Raw genomic sequence first — 16,075 nt, 5'->3', positions numbered from 1 at the left:
TTAATAGCCTCTGTCATTGAAATGCAACACAAATAAAATGCCATCAAAGGAACAATGGGGAAGTGAAGTTGAATTGGGAGACAACGTTGAGGATGAGATTGCTCATCCTGAGGAGAAACGGAGCTCTGTGCTCTGTGCAGTGCAATCTGATCAGTGAGACAAAGGCTTCAGGCTCAGGTGAGCGTTACATCACATATGAGCAAACCCCGAGTAGACCAGAATCAACAGCATCCCTAAAATATCATCTCGTGGCAGTGCCGTTTATAAGAGACCTTGTCCAGGGGAGAAAATACTCCCTAATCTCATTCATTGCAGAAGCCCAACAGTGTATCACACTGTGGAGATTTGGATTCATGGCTAAAGGATAGAAGTTTTCTTTTCCTTTCCTAAAAATGATTTAGAAAGCTGTTGAGCAGACCACAGCTGCATCCACACAGCCCGTGAATCACGCACCCAGCAGCGGATTACAAAACGCTGCCCGTGTTAAACAAAAGATCCATTTTCCACTCAGCATGTTCTCATTCTTCCACAGCAGATGTCACAGCCTAGATGTGAAAAATGTGAACGCATAAAAATCACACTCTGCCACGGCATGTTGGAGCAGATAGCGCGACGGCGCGTGCTTACCCTCTGCGGCCAAAGAGCACCGGACAAGAAGTAAAAGCACTGCTACAGACAGCAGACAGTTTGCAAGCATCCCCGCTGCTCCGACTCGCAACCTGGTCCTCAAACACTTCCCCTCTCCTCCTGCATCCGTCCGCTGCAGCGAGCACCCACCGGGGTCTGCCCCGCCGGTTCCCGCCACTCTGGGGTGACCTGTCCGCCCACTCCTCAAACCGGGAGCCATATCCAGTGGACAAGTTGCTGAAGTTTCGCTCGTGAATAATACATTGGATCGCTGTGTGAACGGGAAACAGGGCCGTCCCGCGGTCTCGTCGCGTGTCCAGGTCTGGATGGTGGGGGAAGCGGCGCTGAAGGGAAATTAAGAAATGTGCCCTATCGCCCCTCTCCGCTCGGTCCACCCATCATCACTGTGTGGCGCAGGGCGGCGCGCGCACTTTGCCAAAGGTTTGACATTTAGCTGTTGGCGGTGAAGTGCCACATCCAGACCTGGTCCAGGTGGATGGCAGGCATTTACTTGCTCACAGGCAACATTCAGTCATGAAAGAAAGGCCAGCCTACCGCTGATTGCTTGTGGCTGGATGATTTTGAAGTGTGCCACCTTCCTGGCCAAACTGGGCGAATTAACCTCTCTGTTAATTGTAGTGAGAATGGAAGCGAGAGGGCAGGACGACCTCTTCTGGCGGTAACTCGTTAAGAATCAGATTTCTATGTGGAGCTGGTTAAAAAAATGGTCTTGGTTGGTCTTCTTTGCACTCTTACATGTGGGGTTGATATTAAAAACGACAATCACGTGACACTAGCCTATTAACACGTACATTGTCTTTCTTAATGGTTACCGTAATTAATGCGTGAATACCTAATTGTGCGGATAATGGCTGTTGTACCTCTTGATGTCCACAGGATGGCAGGCCAGACCCAGAAAACACAGCAGGTCGTCAACACCAAAGCCCACTGAACACGATTTTTTACCAAAAGAACCTCATTTGAACATTAACACGTCTTTCCGGTTGAGGTAATTTAGCAACCATAATCATTTGAAATTTTTCAGAATTGTGCTCACTCGTGTTTCTTATTTAAGAATGTGTGGAACAAGCTCCAGGTTTTAATTCGGGAGACACTTTTCTGCCGTCGATGTTTTTCTGCTTTTGACGCATACCCTCCCGTGAGTTTCTACAGATGTCAGCTGTTGATTTTTAATTTTAAATATAATACATTATATTATAAATAAATTATTAAAAATATAGATTTTAAGCATATAGTTGGGACTGGATCAGGTGACCCTGAATCCTCCCCTTAAGTGACGCTGCAGTAGATCGAGGCTGCTGGGAGCTTTCTTCTTATTAACGTTTTATCACTGTGTCATTAGCCATTCATCTTTTTCACTCTTTCACAGTGTCTTTTGTCCGGTCTTCCTCCCCTCATCCCCAACCTGTCGCAGAAGGTGTCTTCCCCTCACAGACCCTGGTTCTGCCGGAGGCATCTTCTTGTCAGAAAAGGGAGTCCTTCCTTCCCAGTGTCACCAAAGTACTTACTCATATGGGCTAATCTGATTGATGGGTTGCTCTGCACAATATAAAGCCCATTGAGGGAACTGTTGTGATTTGGAGCTTTCAATCACAGCACACAATCTTCTTCAGTAGGTGCAGTTTATTGTGTTCAGGTTCAAATTTCAGTTTCATCCGAACATATTCATGTTTGGAGATTAAATGCAACAGATTAACTGACAGAAAACTCATCTTTTGTCTGATTCCAGGTTCTCATGTCTGATAATTGAGCAGTTTTCTCCTGAAACAATTCTAAAGGATAGTCTTTTTGTTTTTGACAATACATGCCAAGATACTACCTTGCGAACTCTACTTTTCCTGCCATTCACACACTAAAACAAATAGAAATGAGTCCAATCCATCATTTATATTAATGTGAATTAATGTGAATGAACAGACCAAATCAGAAAGAACTGCATCAATAGATTTTTTTTTAATTCAAAGTGAATCTTAACAATAATACACCATAAAGTCTTATTTTGACACTCACCAAAAGAGTCACCTGGAAAACCCGCTTAATGTGACAAAGTAGAGAAGGCTTGGTCACACCTAAATCACTGAGAACTAGAGAGGAAACACTATCGCAAACTGTAAAGAGACATCACATCCATAGAGTTAGTTTTCCCAGTCCTCATACTGTAAATATTGCACAGTGCAATTGCTACATGGCAAACTAGTGTAGCACAAAATTAAAAAAGCAAACGAACCAAAAACAGGAGGAAATAAAAGCCACAAAAAAAAAAAAAAAAAAAAAACCTACAGGTATTAAAACAGTAACAGTTCAGATTTAATTATCAAGTCTAATTGATGAGCAATCCAAACAGATGATTCCATAACTTGCAGTGTGAATTAACTCTGAAATTGATACAGGTGACCAGAAAACTGAAAATAAGAGCTTGAGTAAAACAAATCTCATATTAAAATCAAACAGTTACACAGTAGCACAATTAGACTAATACACACCCTGAATTAAGATCTCTAAAGGATAATACCGCAGCAGAGGATTTTTTTTCCATATCAAAGTCATAACATTAATAGAAGTAATTTTACAAATGACTGTTTTATCTGTTAAATGTTACATGAATCCTCCAAAAAAAAAAAAAAAATGAAAAGAAAAGAAATCAAGGTGTCAATCTTGTGGAAAATTAAAAACAGTTTTAAGATTTCTCTCCTCTTGCATCCATTCTTTTCCTAAACAAGTACGGGAGAGTTTATGCAGGCGCATTGCTGGTGAATACCTTTGAAGGAATCAAAACACAGATTACATTTCACATGCTTATTATTGGGGGAACTATTTCAAGCACTAATCTGCCAAGTCCATGCCTTGTCATCATAAGCTTTCTTTCCCAAAGGGATATTTGAGTATGATCAGTAAAGCATACAAGTCAGACAAAAGCTATTAAAAAAAACATACAACAATGTCAATATCAATGTCAGTGGCGAAATGTGGAGTATTGCACTCATGACTGACAGAGAAGATGACAACCTCCTCGACAGAGCTCTTTTCGTCCAGAACCCAGAACAAAAACACCCAGATATACTCTTGCTGGATATAAAGCATAGCTTCTGATTTTTAAAAGGCCAGTGTTGTCAGCCGTGCTCTGGTTACTCCCACTCAGCTTCAGCTTGCATGATAGGAGCGCTGCTCTAGGCAGTCAGCTTCTAGGCAGACAAAATGAAGCATCTAAGGTGTACATGCAAGGTAATGTAAAGCATGGAGATTATCTAAGAACACTTGGTGGTGCAATGACCGCACAATGTAAAGTATTGCATCTGCTGTTCAGCCAGAGTGACTATCCAAAGACCATTGAGTGAGTGTCATTCAAAGCGCACGCATGTGTGTGTTAATCAGAGAGGTTTTACGTGGCGACTGTCTGAAACAAGCGGAGAACCACCACTACGCTGTTCATGTGTATAAGCTGATCAGTCACTGTGATGAAGTCTTACTTTGAGTTGTTTTTATTCTCTGCTTCTTGTTTTTCTTACTTTCCTCTTTAAACTCTTGGTCAAATGTCTGTTAAAAACTTGTCCATTCTACACTGTAGGGAACTGTTACTGAATTCTACGCCTTCCTCAAATAAATCGGGAAGAAATCACCAGCATGAATTCTCACTTTCTGAATCTCAAGGCACATAAACAGTGCTGCTCACACTGTCTCAATTTCAAGAAAGGACATATCACAACGGTAACGGTTTCGCACCGACAAAACATCGTTTTGATATTAGACACTCATAAAGGGGAGAGCGATCTGAACTCAAGGCAGTTTAGAATATCAAACTGTGAAACTGATATCCTAGCCAGATATAACATTGAACAGATAAAAGGGCTGCAATAAATACTTTGATCAAACCAATTTAACAATAAAAACAAATCAGAAAACGTCATTTTAGAACAAAAAATTGGGCTAAATTTCTCTCTTACAGTCTAATCACCCAAACCCTAACAAGCCTCCCTACCTCTATAAGTGCTTAGTGGCAAGTGCGTTTGTGTGTGACTAGTGGAAACAACACAGAAGTCTTCCAATGGAACACAATGTTTTTGTTTTCTCCCCCACCCGGCATCTCGCAGTGCCCTCATAACCCACGAGAGTACTGGTAGCACACCGTTTACTCACAATAAAAAAGTTAACTCAATCCTGCAAGCTACAGCTTCAGATGTGTACAAAACGTCAATATGAAAACATACAAAAATTAAGTTACATCGATACATCATTTATATGCAGTGACGAGCCCAAAAGGTTAATAAGGATAAAATACTGATGCAAAAAACACGCACCCCGAGAAACGACAAATGCAACTAATGTTCATCATCAGCAATACAGTAGTTACAATGACACTTCAAATATGAACGCAAAACACAAAAATCAAAACCACTTCTATTTCAGATAATTAGGGACCTATACAAAAATAGCAACGCTAGGTTTAAACTCAGAGAGAAATCACCTAATTTCACAGCTATTGAAGTGGCAATCATATAGCAGCTTATCTATGATACATTCAAGAAAGAAATGATACGACTTATTAATTGCCCAATAAGCTAGACAAAACCTCAGCTGTTTTTTTTTGTTTGTTTTGTTTTTTTTAAATACAACTTTTTTTTGTTTTAATTTAACCCCATTCTACAACTACAGTACAACTGAGGTCTATGCAAACAGAATAGCTACCTTGCTCAAGAAATGAATTACAGTCTTTGGTGCTGCACAAGCAACTTCATTTGAAAAGAAAAAGACAAAAAAAACCCACACATGTAACTAGTAAAACAAACAGAAGAAAACCAAACAAAAACGCACACACGCAGCATATCTACATATATATAGACTGGTGCTACCGTCTTATATATGTATATATATCCTCCCTGACGGAATGTATAAAATAAGCAGTTGACACCGATAAGCTGTAAGCCTTTAACAAATGGTATAATGTAAAGTGAAAAAGTTAACTTTGTCACACATGCATAAATGAGAGAATTGCACACAATTAACTCACACCTTATCAAGCATCTGTACTAAATAGTCTAGCTCTATAATATATGTCCATATATGTGTGTATATCAAATACTGCATGGTTTGCTCAGGCTTAGAAGATTCCATACTGTGAATTAATTTGCATTTTTTCTTTACCTAATCAAAGCCATGCCCACCACACTTCTAAACATCTAAAAAAAAATAAAAGCAAAAAACAAAGTGAAAACACTCAAAAACGAAAATACGAAGACGAAAAATGAAGAATAATCAACGACTATTTAGATTGTATTGCAGTTTCAAACAGTACAAATACTGTTAGTAGTAAGAGTTTCACTGAATAGAAAGTGATTATCAAATATTAAGCAATACTCAGTACTTGCACTTTGTACACTAGTTCATTCGGGAACTGGAGAATGAAAAAAATAAAAGAATAAAATGAACTGAATGAAACAGCAGGCATTTGCAACAGCAAAGCACGCTGTTCTACTTGAAAGAACAGAGGGGAAAAAATTAACTCACTACACGCTGAAATATACACAGACTCCAAAATATAAGCACCGCTATCCGCGATACATCACATCCATGCAGGCTATGCATGGACATATACACATGTGCATATATATACACTCACACATAGGATGCATCGACTGATTGGAATTTCAAGTGCTGCAGTCCAGTACATTAATATTCATGTATATAGTCATATATAAGTAGTAACATTAACAACCTCAAATATGTAAGGCACTATGGCTGGGGACAGTTATACAATGCAGCGAGTCTTGTGACACAAACAATAAGAGCAACGTCTATGCATCTTTCCGTTTACATTTTTGCTCATGCAAGACCACATGCAGCGTGAGGAATAACCCTATTTAATTCGGTTAATTGACTTGACATTGCTAAACACCAAAAGACACCGAAAAGGTACAAATACTTCAAACGCAGTACAACGTACACTGTGGACGACATGTGCATCTGTCAATCTAGAGCTAGAGACTGGGATGGCTTTACAAAGATGAATGTGTCTTGCACACACGTAAGAAGGCAATATAGAAAAATAGCTGGGATCAGGGGTGCAAAGTCTAACTATTCAACAACACCCCAATTATTCACCTGTCTTGAGGAGTATTCGTAGAAGATCCAATGCAAAGATATATCAAATGTGCAAAACACATTAAGTGTGAGTTTAACTATTCATTCATTCTTTCATTCAGTCATTCATACGTTACTTCCTTCTTAATTTTTGCCAAATCATCTCTACCATTGGAACTCTTTTTTTTTGTTTTGTTTTTTGTTTTTTAAAGCTTGAAGTTCAATTACACTCAAGTCTACATGATTCAAAAAATAGTTTGCTTTCTCTGTGGTTGTGCCATGGTTTTTCAGAAATAAAAACCATGTTGTTTGTGGTTAAAGATATATTTCGCCCTGCTCACTTAGCCCTCAGGTGGTATGAAGGGTACCTGAGCAGCCATGCTCAGATGTAAGGGTACTGGTTTATTTTGGTAGGGCTGAGAGGGAAACTGCCGTAGGCGGGAGAGGCAATGTAGGAGTGCGGGGGAAAGAGGGGCTTGAACTGGCCCTGGGGGTGCAAGGTGGGGGAGGGTAGCAGCCGGGGGTTGATGCCTACTGCGACTTGATGCACAATGCCTGCCGGATGGGAGATGCTGTAGGTTGGCTGAAGGACGGGGCGGGTGGCCCCAGGAGAGGCCAGGAGGTGGGCCACAGGTGCAGCTGTGACCAGAGGACCAGACGGAGGGTAAGACAGTATGGTGGGCTGGGAGTGCGGATGTCCACCAAGGTGTGGGTGGGGGCCCGTAGTGTGGTTTGGGCTGCTGTGGGAGAGAGTGAAAGTGGGCCCATGCATGGTGGGAGGGATGTAGGCCTGTGGTCTCCGGTGGGAAAAGTTCCCGTTCCATTCCTGATGGCAGGAACTGAAATGTTGCACCTGAAGGAGCGAAGAACAACAACATTTCACATTCAACGACCTCAGATTCATCTGTACCGAGTGAGTCTTTGCGAGCCACTAGATGCTGCTGTTTACATGCAAGCGCATCTTCAATGTTATCAGTCACCGACAGCGGCATCATCTGCTTGTGTACCAATGCACATAAGAGTAAATGAACAGTATCAAAGTAAAATACCTTCATCTTTAAAAATATTTGGAAACTTAAATCATCTGACACCATTTGGGAGCACTGCTATGATGTTGCTCCTCCCAGGGAAGTTCCACTTACAGTATGAACTTGACTGCTGCACTACCTCAAAAAGGAAATATTTGAAATTCAAATGTTGTGCTCTTTATCACACATTAAACTGTAGTGAGTGTAGTCACAAGTACCTCTGTTACTTTAATAATATCATGTTATTTTACAAGTTGCCATTGCTGCTTCACATTCCAGAAAAAGACTTGACGCTGACAAAAATTATAAGATGAGGCGTTCTACAAGCAACAGCCAATTACGTTCATAAAGACACACCAGGATTATTTCTGCCTGGAGCTAAAACCAAGCTTTTATGCTTTTGCTCAGACTTCTTTTGAAGAAGAAACATATTTTGCCCTTTCAGGACAAGTTTCTTATGTCAAAATTGTTGTTCTCAGAATCTCAAATTTGTGCAAATAATTTTACAGTCAATATTACTTGATGAGGCAGATCTAATTTTTTTTTTCAAAAATAAGTTTACTTGTACTAGAGATGGACCGATCCAATATTACGTATCGGTCCGATACCGACGTAAATTACTGGATCGGATATCGGAGAAAAATAAAAAAATGTAATCCAATCCATTAAATATCAAAAAAAGCGCCTCACAAAACTTGCGACATGGCGTAACTCGGCTCATGACGGTAGCACGTCGCAGCAGTACACGTCACGTGATAGAGCGGCTGTGTGTATTTGTAGCCTCGCTAGCAATCCGGCGTTTAATCTCCGATGAAGTTATCCCAGAGAGAAGTAAAGCTAGTGTGTAAGTTCATCTCTGAATGTTTGTAAAGCATTCCCATGTTAAGCTTAACAACCGATATATGGAGCGACTGCCTCTCTCCCTCCCTCTCCTGCTGTTACTTCAAACCTGAAACTGATCAATGATCAGCTGATCGGCTTTTCTGTCGTGAGTCCGTCTCTCTTGTTTGTTTATTGCTCACTTCGCGCCAGAAAGAGGAAACCAGCGGCTGAACAACAGCAGCACGTTTAAGCTTGATAAGCTGTTGTTAGAATTTATTTAATATTACTTTCTACACCAGGATCCTTTTCTACGTAGCTGACGGCTGGTAACTGTGCAGGGGCGGATCTAACAAAGTTTAGCCAGGGGGGCCGATAGGGGATTAACAGGGAAAAGGGAGGGAACAAAGACATACTTTTCTTTCTTATTCTCATTTAAAATGTCTAGCTTTTAATAAATAATTATCAGAATCTTACACCCAACTTTTAATCTGATGTAAAATGTATAGAAGTCCATTACTGTATATAGTAACTATTAAGTCTAATATACCCTGGTAAGCTATACTAATTTTTCCTTTGGGAAGGTACCATCTGTGCAGTCTGCAATTCTGTTGAAGAAAGATGTTAAATCTATTTAATTATTCTTGGAAAATAATTTATTTCTGTGCATTTTTTTTCACACTGCATCAAATTAAAGTTGATTACGTCAATTAAGCATCATGAGGTGGAGGGTGGTTCCCCATTTTTTTTTTGCTGCGAGTTTTAGAACCCTATTGGTTAGGTTGCTTACTCTTTAAAATACCAGAATAGGGACGATGGAGTAGGTTTAAGTTTATTAGATTGATCAGTATTGCTGAACTATGAAATATTTTGGGTGCAGTGTATTTTTTGCATACAGGTACAACAGAATAGCTTTAGTGGTTTTGGGTTTTTTTTTCCAACTTGAGTATGAACTTATACAAAAAGCAGCAAGATATTAAAAAAAAAACATTTTATTAATTAAAAAACTCACTATATTGCATTCATATCGGTATCAGCAGATATCCAAATTTATGATATTGGTATCGGTATCGGACATAAAAAAGTGGTATCGTGCCATCTCTAACTTGTACTAGTGTCTTTATTTATGTTCACGGTATACGACTGCATGTGCTTACCTGCCCAAAGCCAATAGGCTGCTGTTGCTGGGGCTGGAATGCAGGGGTAATTTTCTGAGGCCTGTTGAGGAGGGGAGTGGAGTGATGATGTTGCCGCCCAGGAAAACTGCGCCCTTTGGACTGGCATGAAGACTCTAAGCCTGAGGAAGCAGGTCATGTGAAAAGGGGCACAGAAGAGAACACTGAAAGACTGAAATTACGCTTATAAACACAAACAACACAGTGTCCTACTAACAATATTAGATTGTAAATAACAGGCAAACAAGATTGAGCCAGAGATCCAACTACATTCAGAGAAATGGCAACATTTGTGGCAGGAGGCTCTGAAGGCTTATTGGTGATTTCAGCTGTGCTTGATCAGTTCCAAACCATTAAACACAGTTATATCTGTTCTTTTATTTAAATGATTATAAATAGATATATTTTGGGGATCAGGGAGGAGTTTGTAACTAAGCTTGTTCATAGAGCTTATAGTGGGGGTCAGACCATTGGCTAAAAATACACATGGCAGCCTTAGAATAGGAAGCTGTGCCCTTTTATGTGTGCCTTTAGTTGTAATAGTTTGGAGGTTGGAGACATAAAGGTAATATGAATCTGTATGATTTTCTAAGGATTTACAGTAAAACCTTGCACTTTAAAGGGTCTTATTTTTTTTTAAAAAAGGGCAGATCTTAAATGACAGTTGTTGCCCGTGGTCCCACTTACCACAACTGTTATAAAGTCTACATATAGCATGTGTCCAGTCTAGCACCAATAAAGAAATACTGACTGGTATCTTTGGGGCAATTGCACATGCCTTATGCAGATTCAAGAAATGCAAATCCACACAGAAACAGAGGGTCTCTCAGCCTTGAGTCAGAGTAAGAAGTGTTGACAGCAAACAGATATCCACTCCAACGATCAGAGCAGATATGTCAGGGCAGGTAACCCATAATCACCTGTGATAACTTCTGTGGCCTACTAAAACGACATAATCCAAGGCCACGTGACCTGTGGAGCAGACGGCAGCAGTGGTGACAAGACCTTTGAGCTTGCGCGACCTAGTCATGGATTTGCAAGTTGTCTGACTCAACAATTATTTAAAGTATACTTCAGACACTTAGCAATTGAGCACAATGAAGGAATATAGTCATGTTACCCATATCATTAACTATCATTTTAGTTTAGAATGATCAGTGTGTTAATCTACTGCTCATCCCCCTTTTAAGTAGAGTAAGAACGTGTATAAATCTGGCAGCAAATGTAAACCATTACCTGTGTTGCCATGAGTTTCACTGACTGCAGGGTTATTATTGTTGTTGTTCTGCACCCGCATTGGAGGCACCACAACAGTACGAACTGTTGGTTTGCTGGGCTCGGTCTCCGGGGCAACACATGCGACGCAAGGCTCGCAGTTCTGGTTGCTGTCAGCGATATAGCGCCTTTCTGTGAAGGGACTGTTGCTATGGCCAGAGGTATGTGATGCAGGCGAGCTGTCCACGGTGTCACAACCACTCTCCTGTTCATCGTCCGACATGCTGCAATAAGAATGAAGAAGGCAACTTACGGCGTGGTAGCTAAACAGAATATCTCTCAATGTTGCACACTTATTTTGGTTGTCATGTACAATTTTAAAATTTGGGCTAATCTGTCCAATGGAGACTTTTAAAACCAGGCAGTATCTCATCTGTTCAAGCACAGTCTGAAGCTACTATCCCTACTTTACCTGTTGGGGTGTTTGCAGGGAGATGTGCTGGACTGAGATGAGGCAGAAGAACTGGTGCTGAGCGTACTGTCTGGACTGCTAAGAGAACAGACTCTCTCCATACTGACGGTGCTCTGACACGCTTCACAATCTGCACTCCCCTTACATCTGTGTGCAGAGAGATGTATCAAATCAAGACACTCAATTTGAAGGTTTTAAAGAGATGTTAGGAAGAGGAGCATCGTAGTCAATACTCACTCTCCAATTGAATGTCTTTGTGCGCCCTCCTCCTCATCGCTGCTGATACTGATGACGCTAACAGTTGGGCTAGCGAGGTCAGAGATCACCATAGCCTGTCTCTGCTCCTGTGAAACTGAAAGCTCCTCACAGTCTGGCTCCACTTTGCAGCAGTTCTCATCCTCCTCCTCCACCTGCTCTGTTCTTTGCTCCTCTCCAATAGCGTGGCCTTCCTCTGGACATCTGGCTTCCTCTACCTCGTCCACATTCTTTGCTGTATCGGCCATCTTTGGGGACTGACATGCTAAATTTTGGATGTTAGTGTTTTGGGAGATGTTGCACCTAGAAAAGAACAGAGGAGGCTTTGTCAGATTCATGTTTTTGTGTCCTTATTTCGTAAGGGAAGAAAAAAAACAAAACATGCATCATACCTGTTCACAGACGGCTTGGCTCTCTTGTTGGCAGCTGGCTGTGGCCACACCACATGTGCAATGCCTATGTTGATTGGCTGGTGGGTGGACATGGTCATTTGGTTGGTTAAGAATGGCTGAGGGTGTGCAATCATGGAGCTGTAATGGTTACCATGGGGACGCACTTTCCTGCAAATGAAGCAAAGATCTCAAATTGTGCACAGCTTTCAATAAAATTGGTAGGTATAGCTACATCTCTACCAAAAATACTCAAGAAGCTTTAGTGATTTTTTTCAAGGAACTATAAGCTTGCTTTGGACTGTTGGATGTCTGGACTGCCATGACAAAGATTAGACTAATTCTATCCACCACTTTGGGTGGGGACTCAAAAAGGCAAAAATGTTAGAGTTGAAACATGTTTTATCAGCTATTATGAAGACTGAATGTGCAATGACCAAGGCAGTCTGGTTCAAATAAATGTTTGGTGCTGCAAGACACACACACACACACACACTTCCCCAGAACTTATTCTAAACTGTAATTCCTGTGGTGGAATAACACAGAGTTTTGACAATAACACAGAGTGACAAAGGTTTGTGGTCCCCGAGGAAACTTCCTGCAGCACAAATGCAGCTTATGACTCATAGATCATTAACATTCAGTGGAGCAAGCATGAGAACAGCATGTCCATTCCTACCACACGGAAACTAAAGATAATTAAGCATCAATAATTTTTATAATATGCGATGGAACTATAAATACGGACGCGAAATGATACGGATGACACGTCAGGAAGACGGTGTAGTGTAACCTCCTGAAATAGATGCATGTCTTACCCCCAGTCACCCAATCTCTGTGAGCCTGCCACTGTGTCCGACGCCATAGTGGTTGGTGGTGGGGGCACCGATGTCACCTGCTGCCAAGTGGGCACCAAGATTTGCTGTGCACGAGCTGACCAAGACTGTTGGAGTGCAAAGAAGCAAAGTTGCATCACTGCAGAATCAGGTTGTACATTAAAGGTCAACTCTGAACTTCTTTCGCACGTGGTTATTTCTCCCCTTTTAAATGACTCCCAAAAATGATTAATATATATTAAATGAAAAACGTTTCATTGATCTAAGCACACTAATCACCTCAAGCTAACACTTCATATCAGTACATATTCTGTCATTTTAAGTGCCTCCTTACCTGTGTGATGACTCCAGGTCTGATTTGTATGGGCTGGATTGAGGGTGCTTGTGTGACTAGTGGCACAGAGGCCTCCATGCGAACAGAGTAACCTGCTGGTTTAGCTGTGTTGTGGGGGATTCCTGCTGTGGGAGGTAATAGAAAATGTCTATGTTAACTCTACCCACAAAAAGGAGAATGACAAATAAATATAAGAATGACTGAAAGCATGACAAATAAATTAAATAAAGTTTTACATGTCCTACCTTGAATGGTTGGGGGACATAAAATGAGAGCCTGCTGAAATGATTCATTGCATCCAAACTGACCACTTCCTGTCTGCAGTGGTATGCCAGGGTGCATTACTGAGGCCGCTGATGGAGCTAACCCCTAAAGGAAAAAAAAACCAATAATAAAAAAAGGGGATAATGGCATTTTTCAGATTTATTCTAATTACGATCAGTAGCACTGAAGAGCCAGCAGATGGCAACATGCCAGCAGCATTTTTCCCCCAGGTGAGAGAGATAAGAAACATATTAAATAGAGAAATTATTGGGTAGTCAGTTAACCTTTGGCTTAACAGTAGTATACAAGTCTACAGATAATGGTTCACAAGGTGTAGGCCACCTGAAACCCATATCACACATAATTTCCTAAGTCACTGAATCAAAGCAGGTTCAAGGTCCACTTTTGTACTAATGCAGTCCTTGAAGAAATGAAAGTCACTAAGGTTAAAGGATTGCGGTTATGCTCTTACGCTGTTGATATTCCCTGTTCTAAGACACCTTTTGCTATGAACATGCTCAAGAATTGACTGGCCTTAGGGGTAAACAGTCGAGCATGTTCCTTTGCTTCCCTACTAATGCTTCTCTCGTGCCTGGGTATAATCACATTTATTGGCTAACAACAACTAGGTCTATACAGTCTGCTACAGCTCCTACATGTATCCCAGCCCCCGCACACATGACTGTAAACGCAAAGCAGCCTTTCAAATCGGTAATGCTAAGAAAGCCACCACATCCTGAATGATAAACATTGACTTTCTTTTATAGCGGCCCATAAACATAACAGAAATGACAGTGCATCAGTTTTATCGTTCAATAAATGCCATCTGGTACTCTTATCCGTTTTTAGTTCTGATTTGGAATGAGGGAGACATAATGTGATCTTCCGTGTACTAATGGTTAACTATGTCACCATTACATTGTTATTCAGGTAATGTATGTATGTATGCATGTCACTATTAGCCATGTTCATTGTGAGTACATGTTAAATAAACTGAGTTGTTTTCCATTATAAAGATCCAAAACCCAAAAAAGGGTCAGTTGCTCTTTTCTCCTCAGCAACAACACTGATTTGCACTGTTGCCATGACCTCAGAAACATGACGTGTTTTTGTTGCCATGACAGCAGTGCGAGGACGCAATAAGACGGACAAGTCAGTACACAAAAAAGCAATAAAAGCAAGGTCTGTACAATTACTCTTCACAGAAGCACAAAAACAAAGCATATTATTATTAATTCACATCATGTGGGATTATTCCATCATTCAGGAAACAAAACTTGGTTTTGATTATTTTTACACACAGTAATTATTGCATCCAGAAATTAAAATATTCAAAAACAAACTTACTTGAGGATGGACAGCAGTCATCTTGCTGAAAGGGTGATTGGCTGAGGCAGCAGCGGTTGTAGTTACAGGCCTGATGAAAGGCCCTTTGTTTCGGTTTGCGGCCTCATATGCACTGGGACGAGTCCAGCAAACATCCATGATGTGGAAACATGACTTCACACTGAAGACAGAGACATGGGGAGTACAAGTTACTGGTATATAGGAAGGTCAAAATTGCACCAGTTCCACAATATAAGGTAACTCACTGGTTGCTATGTGGAAAATCAAGCAGGTGCTGCATCGTCACAAATGGATGGCTGAGAGCTTCTGCGGGGGCAATCCTCTCTTCTGCATCAATCAACAGCATCTTCTTCAACAAGCTCACAAACTCCCGGCGATCTGCCTTCTCTGCCAGCAAGTCACTACCTTCCAAGTTCATCATCAAGTTCACCTGGAATACAAACATTTATTTAGGTTGACTTGTCAAAATAGCTGACAAGCAGCAGATAAAATAATCATCTTAAAAAAAAAAGTAAATTATGAATCTATAATATAATCTGCTTAAAATTAATTAAAGCACTTTTATTGGAACACGCATTTTCCAGAAAAGCAAACGAACATAATTCACAAGAATCTCTAGTGACGTTTAAATCAAAAGTACAGACGTGAACAGGCATCGACAGTCACTGTGGGAATTTCCACCTGTGGTTTTTTTTGTGTGACTGAAACTTGAACCTTTTTGCTTCTGAATTTAAGTTTACCATTCAACTGAGGGGGAAGGCAATTCAAGAGCAACTTTTTTTTTCTTTCACAGTAATAACATGTGTGCCGTCTTCTCCTCATACATGTGTAGGTGTACTTCTTCTGGTAAAGACCTAGTAGCCTACAACGTGTAAACCTTTGATGTTGTACTTCCTCTGAAGTCCCGATAAGTACATTGTGGTCCAAGCTTTTGAACATACATGCGCTATGTCATCCAAACAGCTGAAGATGTACTTCCTTGCTTCCTTTGACTTCATTCCCGTCTCCACCTCATGCTCATCTGTTGACTGTAGACAAGAAAATATTTAGTGGAGATGTACCATATGAACGAAGTAGAGCACTTGCTACTTGGGATTTGAATATTTTGTTACTATGAACGGAATCATTTGTATTCACAGCTTTAGCTGTAGGCTGGGTCATTTACAGCTACCAATATATACCGGCTCTGCCAGTAAACTGTTTCATCAGAAAAGCCCT

The 16,075-nt window shown here is 40.8% G+C and overlaps 2 protein-coding genes across 7 annotated transcripts in view; both read right to left on the bottom strand.

Annotated features, from left to right (window-relative positions):
- kiaa1549lb (KIAA1549-like b) overlaps window positions 1-1,223 on the bottom strand; it is a 56,809-nt gene extending 55,586 nt beyond the window's left edge. For all 3 annotated transcript variants that reach the window (XM_087837782.1, XM_006779996.2, XM_006779997.2), the window contains exon 1: window positions 628-1,223. In XM_087837782.1, the coding sequence (XP_087693908.1) occupies window positions 628-847 (220 nt within the window). In that variant the 5' untranslated portion in view covers window positions 848-1,223. The remainder of the gene's footprint in view (window positions 1-627) is intronic.
- Window positions 1,224-2,582: 1,359 nt separating this feature from the next.
- Window positions 2,583-16,075, bottom strand: part of hipk3b (homeodomain interacting protein kinase 3b) — a 44,562-nt gene continuing 31,069 nt past the window's right edge. For 2 of the 4 annotated variants that reach the window (XM_006779993.3, XM_006779995.3), the window contains exons 5-16: window positions 15,799-15,885; window positions 15,103-15,287; window positions 14,858-15,017; window positions 13,492-13,615; window positions 13,247-13,371; window positions 12,895-13,019; window positions 12,080-12,247; window positions 11,670-11,990; window positions 11,433-11,579; window positions 10,982-11,244; window positions 9,728-9,867; window positions 2,583-7,576 (exon numbers count right to left, since the gene is read on the bottom strand). In XM_006779993.3, the coding sequence (XP_006780056.1) occupies window positions 7,106-7,576; window positions 9,728-9,867; window positions 10,982-11,244; window positions 11,433-11,579; window positions 11,670-11,990; window positions 12,080-12,247; window positions 12,895-13,019; window positions 13,247-13,371; window positions 13,492-13,615; window positions 14,858-15,017; window positions 15,103-15,287; window positions 15,799-15,885 (2,316 nt within the window). In that variant the 3' untranslated portion in view covers window positions 2,583-7,105. Of the gene's footprint in view, window positions 7,577-9,727; window positions 9,868-10,665; window positions 10,718-10,981; window positions 11,245-11,432; window positions 11,580-11,669; window positions 11,991-12,079; window positions 12,248-12,894; window positions 13,020-13,246; window positions 13,372-13,491; window positions 13,616-14,857; window positions 15,018-15,102; window positions 15,288-15,798; window positions 15,886-16,075 lie in introns of all 4 variants that reach the window. The other 2 variants (XM_087837768.1, XM_006779994.3) reach the window with 2 other exon arrangements.

This window comes from Neolamprologus brichardi, chromosome 1 (assembly GCF_056152115.1).
Source record: "Neolamprologus brichardi isolate AB-2024 chromosome 1, ASM5615211v1, whole genome shotgun sequence".
In the NCBI taxonomy this organism is placed as follows: domain Eukaryota; kingdom Metazoa; phylum Chordata; class Actinopteri; order Cichliformes; family Cichlidae; genus Neolamprologus; species Neolamprologus brichardi.
The sequence above is the reverse complement of the archived record's forward strand: the minus strand, read 5'-3'. Positions and strand labels throughout refer to the sequence as shown.